The sequence below is a fragment of the Sebastes fasciatus genome, chromosome 24, assembly GCF_043250625.1.
Source record: "Sebastes fasciatus isolate fSebFas1 chromosome 24, fSebFas1.pri, whole genome shotgun sequence".
NCBI classification, from domain to species: domain Eukaryota; kingdom Metazoa; phylum Chordata; class Actinopteri; order Perciformes; family Sebastidae; genus Sebastes; species Sebastes fasciatus.
Genome location: NC_133818.1, coordinates 16,503,055 through 16,525,820, shown reverse-complemented (window position 1 = coordinate 16,525,820; position 22,766 = coordinate 16,503,055). Strand labels below are relative to the sequence as shown.

The window sequence follows — 22,766 nt, the reverse complement described above, 5'->3', positions numbered from 1 at the left end:
ATCTATGGGGCTTATAGCGACTGATAACGGCTATATATGCAAACTCAATTTTTCCATCCTGTGACATATAAACCAATACTTTATTTACTCAGGATGTGCATATTGATTGATGCAGCTGTGCTTTAATTAAACCTGTGTGGCATTGATGACCTGTTGATATTAAATGCAGAGATGCATTGGAGATTAAACCTGCACAACCCCCTTTTCATAGTTCACTCGCTGTTTCATTTAATAACGGTTCAAATGTCAAACCTGTGTTCCCTCACATAAACAGCAGGAAATGTTCTACACTGCAAGAAGATGTAGTCAAATGTCTAAAAATATAATAAAACGATGCCCTGGTGGTCGAGGGGTGACGGTGTCGACCGTGATCCGCTGCGTACCTGGTTGGAGTCCATATTAAAAACATCCAGACATGTTTTCTTCCACTCACAAGGATGACTCAAACAATGGGGGCTCTCTCCATGTTGCATTTTCCTATCAAGAGGCAGATGGAGAGGTCAAAGGGTCAATGTAGACTGCTTTATAAACTTCCCAGAGCCCCTCAGCTTTTAGCTTCCTCATTGGTCCTTAATTGACAAACTACAAGGAGTAAGTTTTGAGCAGGATGCCAAAACAAACTGTTTTTAAAAAGAAATACGTTGGTTTATTTATAATTCAGCAACTGTATACGCTGTTTAATGGTGCTGCTGTTGTTATTTAACTGTATCGAATGTTTTCAAGGTGTGGATACTTGTTGTTTTGTTGTTATTGTTATTAGTAGTTTCATTATTGTTGATTTTAGTGATTATTTGTAGTTTGCTTGTTTTTCTTTTGTGTCTTGTTACATTTTCGACTTGTTGTCATTTGTTGTTATCATTGTCATTAGCAGCTTTATTGTTGTTGATTTTAGTGGTTTTTGTATTTTGCTTGTTTTTATTTTTGTTTCTCGTAAAAAAAATGATTTGTTGTCATCTGTTGTTATTATTATTGTCATTAACAGTTTTGTTGTTGTTGATTTTTTTTCTTGTAGTTTTTGTTTTTTTTGCCTTTTTGACTTGTGGTCATTTTGTTTTTATTATTATAATAATAATTATAATATTATTCTCATTAGCAGTTTTTGTTATTGTTTTTCTGTTTGTTTTGGTTGAAGTTTGTTTCTTTTTCTTAAGTTATATCTTTTGCTTTGGATTTGAATTACATGTTTGTTTTTACATTGTGATGATGTGTTTTTGTATGGACCCCAGGAAGATTAGTTTCTACCGTAGGGATTCTGGGTAAATAAATAAATAAATAAATAAACTACTTACATTTGTTTGTGTTGATCTAAATAAAGCATGCTTTGGCACATTCCTGACCTCAAATGTTGTCGGAAACTGATTCCAGTGGATAGTTTGAAAGCCCGGGCCCATATTTATGAGCCTGCTTAAAGTAAAGAATAAGACATATTTATCAAGCAACTTAGAAGTGGTGGTGTGACCTTTAACAGCTGCTCTCAAATGATAATTTCTTGCATGTATACTCGGAGCAGAAAAAGACTCAAGGATCTTCCTTACATCTGCTCTCAAGTCAAGAGATATATGCCAAACAGCTCATTTTAAGTCTGCAAGTAGGAATTAAAGAGAAGGATTTTTTGTCTTTATATTCAATATGATAAATACGGGCTCTGGAGAAAAACTCTAGACTGTATATCAGAAGTGGACGTAGTCACCCTGACATCACCCATTGATTTGTGGACTAATAAGATGACTGAATAAGATATTTTCAGGCGACCAAAAATGTTGCTGTCAGGACCTGAAAACACACTGTGAAGGGGTTAAAGTTGTAAGACGAAAACACGAACTCCCAGACCGGACAACGCCAACGCATCCCCTGCTTTATGGTCTATCTGACTGTAAATGGGACCATAATTTACTAAATGAACATCATGCTGTATTGAAGAAGACTTGAAACTAGCGATTGAGACCATAAACTCATGTTACAATGTTTACTGAGGTAATAAATCAAGTGAGAAGTAGGCTCATTTTTTCATAGACTTCTATACAATCAGACTTCTTTTCGCAACTGCTGGCTGTTAGAAAGAATGCAAGTTTAAGGCACTTCAGCATTGGCTTGGAGGTTGCTCACTAGGGCTGTGCATCGGCAAGAATCTCGCGATACGATACATATCGTGATACAGGGGTTACGATTCAATATATTGCGATACTGTAAGCAAGGCGATATTCAATATTTTCGATATTTTATTACACCCCTATTGCTCACTGAGAAAAACTCATGCCAGTCCATTGTTTGCCACATTCATCCTGGTGTAAAAAGGTTGTCAATCATCTGTCAGTCAGATTTAGCCTGATATTAGCCAACCAAAGGAAATGTATGCTTCCTTGCCAGATCACAATTGTCCGAAACAATACCATTTACAGCTAAACACATACACAGCTGTTCCCTGTGTATTGCCTCATGATGTTCCCTGGAGCCGCCCTCGGTGCACCCACACACCGCCCTGTCACACCAAGGCCGATGGCTTCTTCATCTATGTCGAGCTTCCCCACAATCCTGTTACGCTCTCAGCGTGGCTCCTCTCTATCCCCACCCTGGTTTTGCTGAGCCTGGCCGGATCCGCCACCACCTCCCTCTGCTCCCTTTTTCACCTTTATCTCCTCTGTCTCTCCCCCTAAATTCCACTCGCCCATTATTTGCCCTTTTTCCTTTCTTTTCTCTATCAGTCTTCCCTGCGAACACCTCATTATCCCTTATCTGCTTTTCTTATTCTCTCTCCCATCTCTCATTGCCTCCCCCCCCTAATCTCCCTCCTTTTACTGCCTCTCTGCATCTCCTTCTGCCATTTGCTAACCTCCACTTTTTTTTTTATTTCACCGACCTTAATCAAACCGTGCATTGTGTCCTTATCAGGTGTGTTGATACCGAGTGCATGTGGCACATTAGCCCATTGTTTTAGACGAGCACTTGCATGCAATAAGGCTATTGGATCAGAAATGTGATGCAACATTGAAATAGGTAAAGCCAGCACAGCAGAGTGCATTTGTAGATAAGGGCACTAGATAGTGAGTGGCTGCTTTGCAGGGCAGTTTTTTTTTCATTTACATTAACTGTATTCATCTTCACCAATAGGTGCAAATTGCTTTTGTGGAATTAAGCCTGAATCTCATGAGCCAGCACTTACAAGCTATTTAGTAGTTACAATATGGCAGTTCTCCATCAAAATCACTGTCAGTGGGTAAAAATATATATTTTTATATCGCTTTAACTGGGATGTTGTGCCTTAGGGCTGCAACAAATGATTGTTTTGATTAACAATTAAATAAAATGTTTTCCCAGAGCACAATGTGACATCTTTAAACAGTTTTCTTTTTGTCCACATTCATGCAAACAGCGTGAACCCCAAAGGTATTGAAAAACAGTGATATAAAGCACAGAGAAGCAGAAATTCGAGGAGCTGCAACCAGACCAACATGCAATCAAACAGCAAAGCTGACAACGTCTCTACAGGGGATTCACAGTAAGATGGAAAACACATCATAAAAAGGACATAAAAAAATATTATTTTATCATTTTATTTTATCATTATTGTGTTGTATATAGTTTATGTTTATATTATTATTATTATTATTATTATTATTATTATTATTATTATTATTATTAATAAAATCATTGTTATTATTATTATTTTCCACATCAGTCATTTGATTTGTTGACCAAAATGTGACATGTTGATATTTATGTAAAAATTAAATAAAATATTTAAAAAAGAAATATTATTTTATTATTTTATTATTATTATTTTGTATATATTTTATGTTTATAATATTATTATTTTGTATATATTGTATGTTTATATCATTATTATTTTTATTTTGTATATATTTTATGTTTATATCATTATTATTATTATTACCATTATTTTGCATATCGAAGTCATTTTATTTGTTGACCAAAATGTGACGTTTATGTGAAAATTCAATAAAAAACTAATTATGAAAAGAAAAAATCTTATTTTATTATTTTATTTTATTATTATCATTTTGTATATATTTTATGTTTATATTATTATTATTATTATTATTATTATTATTTTGCATATCAAAGTCATTTGATTGTTGTCAAAAATGTGACAATGTTTACGTAAAAATTCAATAAAATATTAATTACTAAAAGTACATTATTTTGTTTTATTATTATTTTGTATACATTTTATGTTTAGATTATTATCATTATTATTATTAACATTATTATTAATTATAATTATAATAATAATAATAATAATAATAAGCAATTGCTTTAACTTGGCTGTTGTGCCTTAGGGCTGCAATAAATGATTGTTTTGATTAACAGTTAAATCAAATGTCAGAAACGTTTTCCCAGAGCCCAATGTGACGTCTTTAAACAGTTTTGTTTTTTGTCCAAACAACAGCGTGAACCCAAAAGGTATTGAAAAACAGTGATATAAAGCACAGAGAAGCAGGAATTTGAGAAGCTGCAACCAGACCAACATGCAATCAAACAGCAAAGATAACGTCTCTGCAGGGGATACACAGTAAGATGGAAAACACCAAAAAGGACTTTCAAGTCACTAAATCTGCGTTGCAACACTACATAAAGGTGAGTCACACTGGATCGCAATTAGCAGCATTTGCCAACTACAAAAGGACGAATCAGCACTTTGATATGTGGGTTTTCAAAGAGAGAAACAGAGTTCATCTGTTACCTAAACTTTAGATAAAACATGTCAAAGGAACTCATGACAACCTACTCCAAACAGTCTCATGTCTGTCCGATAGCTGATACACACTTTTTATGTGTTTGAGAACTAATTGGTTGCTTGTAAATTAGATTAGCTCATGGTGCAGATTATTGTAGAAATATATATTTGATTCATTTTCTTTTGTATTTTCTTTTTATTTTATTATTAATTTTTTATTTAATAATTTTGTAATAATTTAATTTAATTTAATTTATTATTATTATTATAATTATAATAATAAATATTATTATCATCCTATTTTATGATTTATTATTATAGTTCTTTAATTATTACTGTTATCATTATTATTATGCATATAGGATTCATTGAATTTATTGACAAAAATGTGACAATGCTTATGTAAAAATTCAATAAAATATTAATTATAAAATAAAAATTATTAGTTTATATTAATTAATTTGGTTTATATTTTATATTATTATTATTATTATTATTATATACAGGATTAATTTAATTTATTGACCAAAATGTGACAATGTTTATGTAAATATTCAATAAAATACTAATTATAAAAAGGAAAAATGTACAATAATATATTTATATGAATAAAATATTCTTATTATTTTTATTTTATTCTTATTATTTTGTATATATTTTATTGATATATTATCATTATTTTTATTTCGCATATCAGCGTCATTTGATTTGTTGACCAAACTGTGACAGTAAAGGACCATCCACGAGTCTGACCACCTGTATTGACAAAATTTCTCACCTTGGTCACCTGATAACAAATAAAGCATCCAAACACAACAACCTAGAAAACTCCATCAGCTGCTGAAGGCCACAAGATGTGGCTGAAAGCTCCAAATTAGTGGACTATATGTCAGAAGATTTTTGATCAAAAAGAAATAAAAATCCTGCTTTATTCTTACTGTTTTTCTGTGTCCTATATGACAGTAAACTGAATATTTTGGGTTCGATTTTCTGTCCTTTTACATAAACCGTATGCTTGTATTGGTGTAAACCCTCGTCCCTTCACCTCAATACAAATGCTTCAGTAATAATTCACCCTTTGCTCCCCTGCTGGCAGCATCTCTGTATGTAACAGCATTAATGTACATTTAACCAGCCACTGTGTACATTTAGCAGCTGCTCTGCAGACTCAAAAATCTGCTCATCACGTGCTCCGACTTCCCCTTTTTCTACCCTGTTTAGTTACATAATGAGACATGACACGGGCTTACATTAAAAGGATGAAAGCTTTGTGCTCTTTAGTTAAAACCACCCTGCAGATCCTGCTTCTCCTGAGCCCTGGAAACATCCTTAAATTCAGCTCCAGATGAATAAGGAAGATTCCCCCAACTCTGTGTGTGGAGCAGGGATTACTGGAGCTGCATTGCCCTCTGCAGGCCGTAAGAAGCGGCTGCTCGGGGGGTTAAAGCAGCAGTGATTCTCTGTGTACTCCCTATAGGCTCAACCTACTGCTGCGTAGCGTAACCCCCTCCAGCACACAAGCACACTCAATTACCTATTACCTGTTCTATCTCATTCTAAAGACAGATGCACGCACCACGAGCCAGAGCACAACTTGTTCATTATTAGCTCTTTGTGTAACCTGCGGGGTTTCATGACAGGTTGACACACAACTCACCACGGGCATTTTTTTTAAAACTGCATAACAGAGATCTAGTTCTACTACTACTACATGCAGGGAGACAGAGCGTACTGGCCTGGTTACCCGTTCCCCCACTATGGTGTATGATGTAAGATGAAAGGCACAGGAAATGGCTTATCATCGTAATGTGTCCTAACTCTCCTTCAGATTATTGTCTTTTTAACAGCACAGGAGGAGAGTAGGAGCTTCCTGCAGCGTGCACAGCATGGTGTATGATCAATTATATCATGGCAGTAGTATCAAAACAGGTTTTTTTTGGATCCAGATTGGACTAAATGTACATTTTTATGCATTATGGGGTGGGTGGGAGGCGGTGGGTTTACTCCGGGTGCTCAGGTTTCCCCCCACGGTCCAAAGACATGCAGGTTAATTGTTGACTCGTAGGTGTGCATGGGTGTCTGTCTCTATGTGTCAGCCCTCTGATAGGCTGGCGACCTGTACCCCGCCTTCACCCAATGTCTGCTGGAATCGGTTCCCCCCCCCGCGCGACCCTGAATAGTATAAGCGGTTACAGATAATGATGATGATGAAAGGATGAGAATATCCACATACTGAGTGGATTCAGTGGCCACAGATTTGATCTCTGCATGCAGTCGGTGTCCATCAGCCCACATGTGTCCTTGAGTGAGACACTGAATGCCTTTCATGCTCATCTCATTATTAGCTGCTTCACACTATATAGGAGCTTTACTTCTGCTCACTCAAGGTGTAATAGGGAGCGTATAGACACCAGCTCCATCGGTGCTTCGGGACTGCAGATATTTTCACTCCGAGTCCTTCCTTTAAAGTCCTGCTCAAGTAAAACTACAGACATATTATCAATAAAATATACTTTATGTGTCAAAACGTACTCGTTCTTGCACTTATGATTGATATATGACAGTATTAGACAGCATTTTAGTGTTGTAGCTGGTCCAGATGGAGCTAGCTTTAATTACTTTATACCAAGGCTGTCAAAGTAACGCAAATACGTTTTAATGCCACTCATTTCTGTAACGCATTAACGCAACTTGTGATTTTTAGGTTGTAGCTAGCTCAGTTGTAAAGCTAGAGTGAAGAAGACACCGGTATCATATGAAACTAGAAAACTTAAGGAATTAATTAGTACCATGTCATACTAGCTCGTCACCAAGGACATTAAATAACGCACCAAACCTGCGCTACATTTGGCGAGGAAAAACTGTCATGGTCATTTTCAAAGGGGTCCCTTGACCTCTGACCTCAAGATATGTGAATGAAAATGGGTTCTATGACTGACTGAGGAGTCATGAGATGATCAATGGGGCAGTAAACAAGAAAAAAAGAAAGCTCTGCTACACAAATCTGTACTCCTTTTTAAAAACTTTTATCTTTTTTATTTCCTAAAATAGCTGTTGTTTTTAGCTAACGTTTCATTTGTCAGGGACTATTTTCAGCTGCGGATTAATACATATTTTGTATTTCAGCTCTATCGAACAGAAACATCTGCTTTGGCTGCACAAATAATGCTTGTTAGTAGGATAGTTGGTTTTACTCTTGTTGACAATGAGAAAAATATTGATTTTTGCCAGCCTCATCCTTTAATTTGTGTTTTGTTTGCTTGGTCTCTCCCAGAAGGAAAGAAATCCTCTCTACCACTTCACACTTATTATAATTCAATCTCAACTTTACATCACTTGTTTGAAGTATTAAATTATACATGCTTTTCCCTGGTGTCTAATGCAATTACACTTGTTAGACTTGTTGAAATATCTAATAATGTGATCTTTTCAATCTCAGTACCAGTGTAAATGTCTCCTCCAGTCATGTGTACAGTATTTTATGCAGTATTTCCCCAAGAAGTATTAACAACATGCTAAGTGAAACATTTTCAGATGAATGGTTGCTCTACTGGCAACAAGCACAACTGCCCAAAAATATTTCATCTCATTTCACGGCCCTTTTGCTGCTCGCTGTTGCCAAGTGATTTAACACAATAGTGATTCAACCTATTCCCTGCACATGAGAACTTTTATGTTTGCTGTTTTAAACGCTCAGCGCCTGCTGCTGTAGGTCATTGCCGGAGAAAACCAAAAATAATGGTGCTGGACATATTTTGATTGAGATGTGTTGTCAAAATAAAAGCACTACAAATAATGATGCAGTATGTGCTAAGATTAGAGTTAGTAGAATAGATGTATTCACTTTATCCTCTAAGGGGTAACATCTTTTTACACTAGCCGTGTACAATACGGTGGCGAAAACCGAGCCTCAGTTTTTCATAGAGCTATAAGCCTCCAATTTTCTGAAAAATAAATAGCCAGAAGTCTTTGAAAAACCCAAGAAGATCGTTGACAACTCTTCTAATATGACTCTTGGATGAACTGACAACTTTCCTACAATGAGCCCATAGATATAAATGTACAGTAAATGCAGAGGTCAATCAATATGTGACACAATCTGTTCACAGATGACCTCATAACTTGAAGATGGGCGACGACTTAAAGGAGCACTGTGTAGGATTTGGCAGCATCTAGTGTTGTGGTTGCAGATTGCAACCAACTGAAAATTCTTCCGTGTGCCAAGCGTGTGGCTGATGCAAAAACGTGAAAACGTGAATAGAGAGGCGAAGTCTCTCCTTCCGGAGGACCACCACGGGACCTTATTTCGGAACAAATATGTACAGTAGTCAACGGCGACAGACAAACATTTTTTTGATCCAGTTTGAATTGCGCCATGAATAACACATCTCATGTTTGTCAATTTCAAAGATAATTTTGCAAGTCAAGAAAGTCGCATTTTTGTCGTAAAACTGTTGAAGATACGTAATTAGAAAGACGACGCACCCAAAAGTTGTGCAAGAGACATCTCTCTTGCTGAAGCTACGATGCCTGTGTGTTTCCTACTGGGATGTACTCACATGAGCAACGGGTCTCGCTCATTGTGGTGTTTGGTTTGTCTGTTCTGAGCTACTGTAGAGACATGGCGGCCGTATCTGTGACGAGGACCCGTATGTAGATATAAACGGCTCATTCTAAGGTATCGAAAACACAACGGTTCTTATTTTCAGGTGATTATACACTAAAGAAAACATACTTATTAATATTCCATTCCTGCCAATAGATCCCCCTAAATGTTACACACTGTTCCTTCAAAGGACAAACTAGCTTTCTGTTCATCTGCATTCCTTATGTTTCTATATCTACACACATTAATGAATATGTCACCCATACATATATGCTGTGCAAAGTGAGAATGTCACAATAAAAGTTAAAAACACAGTAAAACAGCTCCTCGCTGTTTTCTCACGGAACAACTTGATGTCAAATTGAAATGTTTCCGACGCCGCTACAATGGAGTTTGATAGCAGAACATTTTTATACGATCAAACTCTGCACCTACATTTGCACAACAATGCAGAGAGACACCCATTGTAGCAGAGGAAGAGATACCAATTTCTCCACTGACAGAATCCTCAATAGACGAAAAAAAGGCAATGCGGCCTCATTTTATAATCCTCCAGCTTTGGCTGCTTGAGGCATTTTTGTAATTTTAACAATTGTATAGGCTGCTTGACATGAAAACTTCCTTAGTTAAACTTGCAGACTTTTAGGGGTTTGCTGAGAGGCAATCTAGGTAAAAGTCAGTAACTAAAACAGAGCAGATTTTGGAAAGCAAATTACAACGCTTCATCACAAAATCGCTCCTGGAATGGACTGGACGTAACAGATTGATATCAAGGAGTGTGCACGCATAATGAGCGGGGGATTGATGTCTGAGAGCATCTGCTTAAGGGCACCGGTGCATCTGCCGCTCCTCGTCCTGCAGGACTCGGCAGCAGCATCAATGCACGAATCTCAGCTCCCAGCGTCATGACATCACTCACTTAAATGAAGCCTGTCTGCGTATCGACAACAGGGAGAGCAGTAATGAGACAGCACATTATTGCAATGTTCTGGTTGCAAGTGACATGGCCTGTAGAAGCTGCTAACAGATGCTGCACGACGTCTAACAGCAACTATCTTTAGAGGAAAGCAGATTGCTGAAGCTCATTTCCAAATTGTGAAAAATCATAATCTCTCTGCGGCTTCATTTTCCTCTTTTTAGTCCTCATAAAGTCTCGCAGATATTTCTCTCCAACATGAGGGCAGCCCACTCTCATTAGCACTTTGTAAATTTATAATTACTTTGTCAACAAGGGATTTAAACCTACAGTAGGCAGAATGTTTTTGGCATCATTGGGCAAAAAATCCATAACTAATGGCTGTGTATTGGCAAGAATCTGGCGATACGACACGTATCGTGATACAGGGGTCACGATTCGATATATCGCAATATATTGGGATACTGTAAACAAGGCGATATATGGAGATTTTTTAAATCTAATTTTAGGGAAACTCTCACAGAATAATTCAGTAAATTTTTGCATGTAAACTATTAATCAAAACTCGATAGTGTTTTTGAGAATCGATACAGTATCACAAAAAAATATCGCGATACTCAATATTTTCTTACACCTCTAATAATAACCTTTCAGCATAGGAGCACCGGAAGACACGGAGAGATTTTTTTTCAGATGACCTGTCTCGAACACTACTACGTTTTATAAAAATAACTTTTTTAATCATATTTCCTCCATTTCTACCCACTGCAGCTTTAAATCACCTATCATTTAAAAAAGATTGTTATAATTTTGCATCATTTTGGAGCAGGTGTCACTTTTTTCTCCCCACAGCTCATTTTAGCATGGTTGTTTTATTATACAGCACGATTCCACGATGACAAATGTTTTGGCCCTGGGCAGTTTAATTTGTTTCAGTGACAAATCACGTCTGCACTGTGTGACCAGAAACAAAAGAGATGGTGCGTCCAGAGTCACTGTGTGTGTGTTTTATTACTGTAATGAGTTCATTCAGTTCATTGTGCTCAGAAACCGAGGTGACTGGTATGTCTTCGAGGCCTTAGCAAAAATATGATTTGCAAAACCACTCACCGAAATCTGATTGATCGCTCTTGCTTTGATTAATTTTTGTCATTTGCTGTGTGACGAAAAGGTGGAAAGCCCAGGTTAAAGGGGAACATCACCTAAATTAAGAATTCCAATATGTTATTTCCATGGTCTAGTAAAGTTCAATCAGTGTTTGTGGACATGAGCTACTCCCTCTCAAAGCCAGAAACCAGGTCTCAAACTTGTGTTGAAGTATAAAGTCTGGAGCTGCAGCGTAGTAGGCCCCTATTGACCCACATCTATGATGCTTATAGGGACTGATAACGCCTATTTAATGGCCTGATAACTGTCGACTCGGGTGCCAGAGCAACAAACATTTCCAATCACGTGGCAGCTGCTCATAATGTAGGAATACTGCAAACAGGAACAAATGGACTCTAATCAGTCAAGAATATATTTAAAACATCTTTAATTGTGCGGTTATAAAATCCAAACTGCGTAGAAAAAATATGCTTTTTCAAACATCTAGCTCATTAACAAGAGAGTGAGTGCTGTACGATAGATTTGAAATACAATATAGTCGTTTTAAAGTGATATTTCTTACTTCTGCTACACATATTCTCATGTGTTCTGACCCAGTATCGGCTGTTCCAGGTGTCGATGTAATGATGCGCTCTCCTCCCTAATCGTCCCACTAACTCTTCCAACACACGGAAACTTAACTGGGGCAACGTTGTGTTCCAAGTTTGTGCTTTTTGAGATGCAACTTTATCTATTTTCAGCTATTTTCAAAGTGAAAACGGGAGACGGAAAAGCTGGAACAACAACAACAGCGGCGGCGCTGGCTCACACCTCGGGGCCACCTGAGAGGCAGCGAGTCTGAGGCCTCAGGAGAAATATCACTTTAAAAACACATACACAGTGTAAACAGCAGAATGCGTACAAAAATCTGTAGCCCTGTAGACAAATATATTTTCATATGTTTACATTTTTAACAATAAATAAAATGATGCTGCTGGCAAGAGACAGAAAATGCTCCCTATTACAGATTTAACAAATCTTTTCATGTCCGTAAAAAGTGAAATGTCAAGACATTCATTACTAAAATTGACCAATAATAATGTAGTGTAACACTTTCCCATGTACAGTATAGCGTAGTGTAGCAAAGTACTTCCATAATCCAACTAATTTCAGAGTTGTAAAAAGGGGGAATTTAAAGCACTCAGCTGTGAAAAGCCACTTCCAAGATATCACCTTTGTTTACACTACAAAACCGAAGGTGTAAAAATAAATGTTCATTTTTAATGGCGGCGTGTGTGCAAATCCATTATTCTGTAACAGACATAAAGATATATATATATATATATATATATATATATATAAGGTTATAGCGGACATATGTACATTCTTTGTCAATTAAAAGCTGGACAAACGGAGTCCAAAGTGTCTATAACACTGATATTAACCGTAAAAAAGTTTATTTTGTCGAGTGGAGACAGAACCTGACGTTCAATCAGTTCAGGCAGGTTCAATGTTTCCCACTAAATAGAACAGCTTCTGAGCAGGACTTCATTTCCCATGTTGCTCCTGTGTTTTCGGCGTCCCCACGTCAGGAGTCTCTGTGTTTGGTTGCACCGCTCGCTTGAGACAGAAAGCAAAAAAAAAGGGGAGAGCCATGATTGGACGGACCTCTATCTAGGTTTAAAAAATGACGTCATGAGCGTCGCCGTTAGGCCGCGGCCTGTTCGCAAGAGGCGGGAGCGGCTTCTTGTAAAATTCTGTGGAGGGGATGGAAGAAAGGTTAGTGATCCATCGAGTCCTGGAATCAAAATAAATTAGAGCTCTATCTATTTAAGCAAAGAGAGAGAGAATGGCGGTTAGATGGGAGACGGACGCACAGAGAAGCCTTTGTGAGTTGATAAAGATGGACGCCACCATGAAGGATCCACACTCATTCAAACAAACGCTGCGGCGAGACGCAGGAGAAGAGAAAGACGGTGATGTGTGGGATGCTAATTAACAGTCAACACACGTCTCGAGGCAGACAGAGTTCAGTGTTTCCTCTGCAGCGCCACATCCACCACTACTGCTGTGAGACAAACCGGGGGGGCCGGCTGCACAGAGCACCTCAAGTTTTACACTTAGCTAAATGTCACTACTATCATCTTCATATTACAATCCCACCCCTTACCTATACCCCATTTTACACAGTTCAAAAAAATCTCTATGTATTTTTTATGTCTAAGTTTGTCAGCTCGTTGTTTTCTGTCTTTGGTTGCCAAGGTCTTTTGTGCAACGGTTTAAGTAATTCCTTAAGTTTAAGGAGAAAACCTTAAACACTTAAGTATACGTTTTAAGGAAATCTTAAGGATAAGACTTAAGGGTGTTTTGTGCAACCAATATGTATTTTAAGGAAACCTTAACTTGGACTTAAAGGAACGTTTTTAACTTGAGGTGCCTTGTGCAACCGGCCCCAGACTTTCTCCTTAGAAAAACGAATGTAGTGCAACTATTTACAATCATTTGATATGATAAAAGCAACAAAAGAAAAGCAAATGCACAGAAGAAACACTGATTCAGTGTCGTGACAGTTAGTCAATGAAAGCAGGTTAGCAAGGCAAACAGGAAGTAATGCATGAGGTTTAATAGTTGGTTAACAGTGAGGAGTGATGAAGAGCGACCGGACTTCACACTGAGGCATCTTTACCAGAATGTCTCGAGTCCCCGAGTGGTTCTAGTTTTGGCAGCCTAGAAACTTTGGGTGTCGCCCATCCCACTAAAAAAACAGAATAAATACACAGTGATCAGGACAAATCCTGAAAAAAGGAAAGTGATGCTCAGGCTGGTTCTTCTCCTTCACAGATTCGAGGTCACTCAGAAGGATTAGCAAAGATGACAACACTACAATGCATCTGACAATCTATAGCTAGACGACGACACTGGCTACTTGCTGGATAGAAAGCTTCACTTTATCAAAGTAGATCAAGCAGTTAAACAACAAAAAAACACATTCCTTCCTACAACATCATCATCAGTTGTCAAAGTGCTCTATTGATACAATGCGTTTCTTCACAATAAAAGCCTCCAGCTGCGTCATGAGTGGAACATTTTTTTTAATGTGAAGAGGCAGCAGCAGGAAATATTCGGTTTGCATGAGCAGTGACTTCACACAAGCAACATATTATTTATAAACTTGCATGCTCTCAAATTGAGAGATCTGGTGGACTTTAAAACTGCACAATTAATGTATAAAGTCAAAAATGGATTTTAAAAAATATTTCAAAATAAGATGATTAACAAATATTAAACTGATGTATATGTGTATATGATTTTTTTTTATTTTTGGGTATATATATAATATACATATATTTTATTCTGTTTCTTTCTTTAATTTTTAGATTCTAAATTTAATGAGAAGTGTACAAAATAATGAATGTAAGAAGGGTTGGTGTAAGAAGCCTAGACCTTTTCTGTCAGCATAAACTTGCTTTGGTTTGGCACTATGTCAAAATCTTTTTTATTGTTTTTTTTGGCAGACATGGTAAAAGTCATCTTCTCAAATGTAGACTCATTGTCCTTGACATGAAATAAAAACAGAAAAGGGACCACCACTTACCCCCCACCCCATCCCATGTTGGTCACATTAAAGGGAAACAAATAAATAAATAATAATAATAATAATAATAATAATAAAATCAAATAATTAAAAAAAGTAAATACAAAATAAAATTTAAAAAAGGAATTTATTATAAATATTATTATTTTTTATATGTGTATTTAAGCTGTAAAAGTTAATAATGACCGAACTGAACTAACTTGACCAGTAAACAGTTAAATCAGCTGATATTTAAAAGGTCCCATATTGTAAAAAATGAGATTTTCATGCCTTTTTGTATTATATAGCAGGTGCTATATAAATACCGTGAAAGTATGGCCACGGAGAAATACACACCAGAAGGAAATCAGAAACTGTACATTTGAAACAAGCCTTCTGTAACTTTGTGATGTCACAAACATACAATATCTATTATTTTGTTTTAAACATTCTAAATGTGTCCCAGTTTATTTCCTGATACAGTGTATGTGAATGATATCAGTTGACAGGAAGTAAACATTGACCCAAACTGTTGCTTAGCAACGCCATTCCGTTTAAATGTGCTAAAACGTCAGGCAGACAGTATGAGGAAAATAAACTTTTTTCTGAATAGTACAACATGTAAACATGTTCTAGTAGAAACATAAAATACAAGTATGAACCTGAAAATGAGCATGATATGGGACCTTTAAGTAGGAACAGTGAATACACAGAGATACAGTTAGGATCTACAACAGTACTTTAAAGGACGGACTGACCTGGAGGAGGTGGAGGGGTGGGACTCTCTGCTGGCCCGTCCTCCGTCCTCAGCGGGTCCACCCTGTGCTTCCTCTTCAGGTGCAGCTTCCTCGTCTTCTTTTTCTCTTGCTCGCCTGTCGTGCGACGTTTAAAAGGCATTAATAACAATCAAACAAAAGCAATTATCCCTATCCCTTTATCCCTTCATTTAGCATGCTATTATCTTCTTAATGTGTAACTATGTTTATTTATCCATCAGACATTCAATACTATGAGCTTAGAGAAGAAAAAGAGGATACATATCAGACAGTTTGGACATTTTGAAATATCTCAATCAGAGATTTGTTGCAGTCTCTCCATTAACTATTTGCTTTCACAGTGAAAACAGATTTGATATCTTGCGTTGTGTTTATCTACAAGCTCTGGCTTTTGAAAAGCCGCCCTTGCATCTAGACTGATCATTTTAACCTAACTTCTAAATAAATATCTTGGCAGAAAGCACATTTCATATTTTGCCAAGTGATTGAAATCATGGGGAGTTATCCAGCTATTCCCAACCACACAGTTGTATATAAACTCAAATAGAAAAGTTTGAAATGAAAAAGGTTTCACGCTCACCTGAAGTGGCGTTTTCCGGCGTTTGTCTCGTGTCGTCTGGCTCGTCATCGTCCTCGTACTCCTCTTCCTCTTGATCCGTCTTCGGGCTGTTGGTCCTCGCCTCCTGCGCCTCTCTTTGCCTCCTCCTCTCCTTTTCTTTATCCTCATTCTGAAAAGGAACATGGAAGGTAAAAAAACTATAACTTCAAACGCAGCAACTCGCCCGTCCCGTGACGTCTGTACACACCTCAGAGATCACGTTGCTCATTGGTTGGAAGGGGCTGGGCATGGTATCCTCATCAAGCTCCTCTTCCTGGATCTGCCTGCCCTCACGTTCGGCCTCTTCCCGCTCCTCCCGATCTCTGTGGACACAACAAGATGATGATGCACCCCTACTTTGATAAAACAAAAATGGATCTGAGATCAGATTTAATGATACTTATGTTTACCATTCAGTGGGAGTTTTCTCTTTTCGAATAAACGTCCTTTATCTTTCCCAACATGCATTTCTTTCCTTATCTGACTGACTTTTCCATCTACTGTGTCTATGAGAACAGTGGGTGCAATAAAAAATAGTAGTAGTAGTAATATTAAACTAGTTTTGATGCGGAGCACGAGAGAGTTTATAGCTATTGTTAATTTTCAACTCTTGTCCCTAGTTGGGCTTTTACGTGAAGAATGTAATTAAAATATACAGCTTTCTATATCATAAAACCACAATACACACCTTAATAATTTACAGTTTCATTTGCTAAAAATGCATCCCAGCTCTGTTTTGCTTTTAGCCAGCACTTAACCTTTGTTGTAAAGGACTTTATATGTGGAATTAATTTGATTTCAGTTTTCTAATGTGTTCCAGAGTAGACAGCCCTTTATAGAGAAAGCTGTTAACACATTTAAAAACTAATTTTGCGAAAAACAAAAATGAGTAAAGCTCTCAAAGCTTTCCACAGAGGATTTATTATCCTCACCTCTCCTGTCGTATCTGCCGCACTCTCTCCATCCTCTCCCTCTTGTCCTGGTCCTCCTGAGCGCGCTGCTCGGCCGTGTCCTTCTGCACGCGCTCGGTGATGGCCTCGTAGTCTTTGGCGATGTTGTTGAGGAGCCACTTCAGGCCCTTCTTGATGGACTTGTCGACTTTTTTGCCATAGCCTAGAACGGCAGAGCATGGCTCCTATGGTAGGGACATATATTGAGAGATAAGACCTCTCAAAAAAAAATACAAACTTCATTTTAATGCACATGTGGTTTTGCAAGAAAGCAGCCACCAGACTACATGCTATCTTTGTCTATATTTGGGTGAAACAGCCGTTAAACCGAATGCTCTTGATGTCACTCAGCCGCCAACAGGTGCACAAACACTTACGATCTGACAGAGACACTTGTTCTCGTTAACAAGCTTCTCTAACGACAGGTTCTCTATGATGTCTGCCTCCGCCAGCGCTCCCTCTTGGTCCTGTTTGTTGGCGAGACTGAAAGCAGAGACGAATAAAGTGATTAATAGCTAACTAAATAAATACAAAACTTTGCAAACGCCTCTCCTGTGACTAGACTAGACTAGCTCCAGGTACAATCTTTGAAAAGAAAGATAAAGTTTCTGCAAGGACAGTTATCAAACTCCATCTATGCATGGCTGCAGTTATTAGTGGCTGGGAATCGTATGGAAATATGGCTGCCCTGATTGTGGATTGTTGATTACAACTATCTGCATACTTGGAGAAAAACTCTCCGTGCCTCAAACTGTGCTTTGTGTCCTGATTACTGATTAAGTGCACGTATTCAGCAACAAATTGGACCAAAGACTTTTAGGCCAGGTAAATTCTCTATTATCACCTCATCTTTTACAGCTCGCCCTCTGCGCTTTCACAAGTCAGTCTGTTTTTCCACACTTTGTAATTTCCACTCACACTAGCACAGGTTTCCCTGCGATGCGCGGGTGCTGGAGGACCTCGGCCATTGTGTCCCGCGTCTCCTGGATCCTCTGCACGTCGCTGGAGTCCACCACAAACACCACGCCGTGCGACTCCGAGTAGTAGTTCTTCCAGATGCCCCGGATCCTCTTCCCACCGCCCAGGTCGAAGATGGTCACCTCGAACTTGCCCTGCTTCATGTCGACCTTGGAAAAACCCACCGTAGGAGCCACGTCCTCGGGGTTCTCTGCAAAACAACAGCAAACAGAAATCATGTTAGCAAAGACAATGCGTGACGGTGTTACACCGAAATCAGTGAGCGCAGAGAGCCAGCAACACATGTCTGGAATCCACAGAGGCAACAATTTAGCATGCTAGCAGGCGGGTTACATAATGCAGGAAATGCAAAGGCAAAGACATCGGAAAAAGATGAGGCCGTTGGGAATATCAACATTTTCCTCAGACATATTATAAAATTCCGAAGAAAAACAAAATAGGACTAAAATTACAATATATGAACTTGTTATGTAGTGATAAAATATAAAAGAGACGAGGCATAACTCAGGCAGTTTGGTGTAAAATAAACATGATAATAAATATTAAACAGAAGAGTAAGTGAGGCGTAACAAGATGGAGAACAAACTTCACAAACTCATCTTTTCTATTATTTATAAAGATTTTTTTTAAAACAAGAAAAATGTGCAAAAATATTTCACATTTATAACAAACCTCCTTGGATTCCTCGCACTGTGGCTGTCTTCCCTGCATTATCCAGTCCCACCATAACCAGAGTCACTTTCCTGTTAGGGAGAAAATAAATACACGTGACCACAGACGGTCAGGTCCAGATGTCCAGGTTGGCAGTATCTGCAGCTACCTTATAAGACCTCAGGATGCATTTGAGGACACAGATAAGCCAATTAATAATCTGAATGACCAACGCAATCAGAGATCTGCACAATAGGCTGTGACGGTGAGTCAGCAACAGTCATGTGGTCAGCTAACACAAAAGCAACAAGACAGAGATGCAGTATATTTGCTCGAGGCAATATTAGTGATGGTTATTCTCAGAATATTTGGCAGATTGTGGTATTGACAAATAGATTTTTCGGTGTTCTGTTCACCTAGAATCATTTCACTAGGGATGCACAGATACCGATAACAGATCGGATATCGGGCCGATACTGACTCAAATAGCTGGATCGGATATCGGTGACAATGGATCCGATCTATTCTATTCTATTCTATGTTTATATACTATATACATTATACACTGGAATTTGAATTCCTGTTTAAATTGTTAAATGTTTTTGCTGCATCAAAAGGAATTTCACTTGAATTGTAATTCCTATTAATTTAGATTTTGTTTTGACCAAGTTGTTGGTGTACAATTTATTATTTTTAAGATAAATAACAATTCTGTTTATTTTGAAGATTTTTGACCAAGTTGATGGTGTATGATTTAATATTTTAATAATAAATAAAAAGTCTGTTACTTCTGAGGATTTTTTTACCAAGTTGCTGGTGTACGATTTATTATTTTAATAATAAATAAAAATTCTGTTAATTTTGAATATTTTTACCAAGTAGTTGTTGTGAGATTTATTATTTTAATAATAAATACAAATTCTGTTAATTTTGGAATTAAAAGACTTTTGACCAAGTTGATGGTGTATGATTTAATATTTTAATAATAAATAAAAAGTCTGTTACTTCTGAGGATTTCTTTACCACGTTGCTGGTGTACGATTTATTATTGTAAAAATAAATAAAAATTCAATTTGTATAAATGAAATGAAATAAAAAAAAAAAAAGATTTGCTACATTTTGTTTTATAAAGTTACAAAAACAATGTTTAAGTCGAGCCTGATGTTGCCTTACATATAAAAGAACAGTCACTTCCACACAGTAAGGCATACAGCTTATTAATTAAACACTGGTATCAGATCGGTACTCTGTATCAGCCGATACCGAAAGCCCAGGTATCTGTAAATGGCATTGGTGCATCTCTACTAAATCGTACACATAAACACAACCTGCATACTTAACTTTGACACTTGCGCCGAAAAGACATCAACCGAACTATCCATCTAACCGTCCTCTCCAGCCAACTGGCCTTCATCGGGGCAGCCGCTTGTTGTAAACCTCCAAAAAGGTGAAACGCTGTGTGCCCTTTTGTCCACTAACCCATAAACCTCTGCTCTGTCCTCGCTGCAACAAACCCCCTCACCGTCAGGCCAAAAGAAAGAGACCCACTGAACAGACCTGGCTGCAGGATTAGGGCAGGATTTCTTGACTAAGTCCAAAGGATCAGATGCCTCACAGGCACCACGTGGGTTAAGCTTTTGCAATTACATTTTGGTGGTGCTGCTGCTTCACACTCTGAATGTTTTACATGCTCTGTATCCACAGAGGGACACTCAGCTAATAAAATACTGAGAATAAAGACAGCATGCTTGAGGAGCAGAACGGGAACACTGCATCACTTCTAATCCAAGATGAATAGTTGAAACAAAGTTCTAATAGAATTACTTTCAAGATCTATTTATCTATCAAATATTTGTATTATTACTATTACTATTATTATTATTATTATTATTATGATGCTTGAATAATATATTAAGTGTTTGCTTTATAAAATAAAAAAGTACTAATAGAATTACTTTCAAGATCTATTTATCTACCAAATATTATTATTGATATTATTATTATTATTATACTTGAATAATATATTAAGTGTTTGCTCTATAAAATGTCACAGAATAAGCAAGGCAAGGCAATTTAAAAATATGAAATTCATAGTGCTTTACATAAGACAGACAGACAGACAGACAGACAGATAGATAGATAGACGGTCAGATAGATGGATAGATAGATAGATAGATAGATAGATAGATAGATAGATAGATATCTTTTTTATGTCAACTAGTCCTTTCAGCTCTATTATTATCTGTAATAAGCCTCCATTATTTGCCATCATTTACTTCAGATTATAATAAAACACTGGTAGTATTTTAATCCAGTGCTTTCTGTGCAATTTGTGTGGCTGTGATGGTCCAAGACAGCTAAAATATAGGCATAACAGAAATCCATCATATCACCTTTATTACTTAGGGTCAAAAATCCACTGAACTTAGAAAATGCCTAGCTATTTTAATATAATATAAGATAAGAGATAAGATATTCCTTTATTAGTCCTGCAGTGGGGAAATTTGCAATGTACAGCAGCAAAGGGGATTGTGCAAAAAACAAGATGCATCAGCTAACACAGTAAAAAAGAGCTAAACAAAGTGTAACAAATATGAACCATTTAAATAGAAGGAAGTATAAAAATAGGAGGAGTATATACAGTATTGACAATAAACAGACTATTAACAAAATTGCACGGGTGGAAAATGATATTGCACAGTGAGAATGAATGAATGAATGGAATTCCACCTGAAAATATCAGGTTATTGTCAGTTTTTTGGTGTGTAAGTGGTCTACTGGGAGCAGTATAACCTTTATTACTTAGTATCAAAGTATCACCTTTATTACTTAGGGTCAAAAATCCACTTAACTTAGAAATGCCTAGCTATCTTAATCTATAGTAATATGCAAAAACAAAGTGGATAATAATGATCTGTTTTAACCCAAAACATCATATAATATTGACTACAAACTGGACTGCAACATCAGATGAAGACTCATTCTTTCAGCTGATCTCAGTATAATCAGGACACTTGTTGGCATCATTAATATAATCATATTTACCTTGCAGGCTCTCGCCAGCGTTTCAGCCAGTTGCAGCAGTTCGCCATCAGGCTAAACATCTCAGTCCGGGTCCAGATCTCTGTGATCAGGTGATCATCTGGAGCCTAGAAGCGTCACACCACTATCTGAACCTCCACTGGCTACATAGCGAGCTACAGCTAAAGCTAGCTAAAGCTACTGTAGCTAGCAATAACGGTATCCTGTTAACTCGTTTAATTTCATTTAGTCAGTGAGTCTGTCACTGTACAGATGAAAGTTGTGCTCACTAATTAAATAAAACAGGCTTTCATATATAACCGAATGCAGCTACAATAAGTATTTTACTCACGAAGCGTCAGCTAGTGTTACTTAGCGTTAGCTTGACTTGACTGCTTTGTTTACGTCGTCTTTTACTGCTGCTAGGCTGCGGACGTGCTGACGTCATCTTACGTAATCGACAAATCAGCGGAGTGATGTGTCGGTCACGAACGAGCCGGTTCAAAGAGCCGGCTCTTTTAAGTGAACGATAAGAGCCGGCTCCCGTCCGAGAGCCGTTTTTTTTTTTTTTTCCTTTAATAATTCCAGGCAGAATGATAGGACGATCTTCTCCGCGCCACGGGGGCACTCCATGCACTGATGGTACGTGTCCACAGGCTCCGTGCTTTCCACGCTTCCCATTCGTTGTCTATGTAAGCAGCCGCGCAATGCATTCTGGTAGCGTGGGGTCACGACGCCCGCTTCTTATTTGCATAAAGTTGAGGGATAGTCTACTTCATGCAGATCACGGGCCTCCGACGCGACTCGCCGCCTCCCGAGAATCTTTTAAAATAAATGTTGTCGATCAAAAATAAAGACAGATTCAGCAACTGCATGGATTATTTCTCGCCTCAAATGTTCTCAGAAACACATTT

At 37.6% G+C, this 22,766-nt stretch overlaps 1 protein-coding gene across 4 annotated transcripts; it reads right to left on the bottom strand.

Annotated features, from left to right (window-relative positions):
* Positions 1–321: 321 nt before the first annotated feature.
* On the bottom strand, positions 322–22,328 carry arl13b (ADP-ribosylation factor-like 13b). 4 transcript variants are annotated; one of them, XM_074627023.1, is made up of 10 exons: positions 21,877–22,328; positions 18,853–18,923; positions 18,121–18,370; positions 17,580–17,685; positions 17,185–17,387; positions 16,461–16,575; positions 16,235–16,382; positions 15,637–15,750; positions 13,991–14,059; positions 11,736–12,924 (listed from the first exon to the last, which is right to left on the bottom strand). In XM_074627023.1, exons 1-10 carry the CDS (start codon positions 21,933–21,935, stop codon positions 12,893–12,895), a joined length of 1,167 nt encoding a protein of 388 aa, XP_074483124.1. In that variant the 5' UTR covers positions 21,936–22,328; the 3' UTR covers positions 11,736–12,892. The 4 variants fall into 4 exon arrangements, with proteins under 4 accessions (XP_074483125.1, XP_074483124.1, XP_074483123.1 ...); XM_074627022.1 differs by having other exon boundaries at positions 11,736–13,061; positions 21,877–22,327; XM_074627024.1 differs by lacking the exons at positions 11,736–12,924; positions 13,991–14,059 and adding an exon at positions 322–477 and having other exon boundaries at positions 21,877–22,327.
* Positions 22,329–22,766: the final 438 nt, after the last annotated feature.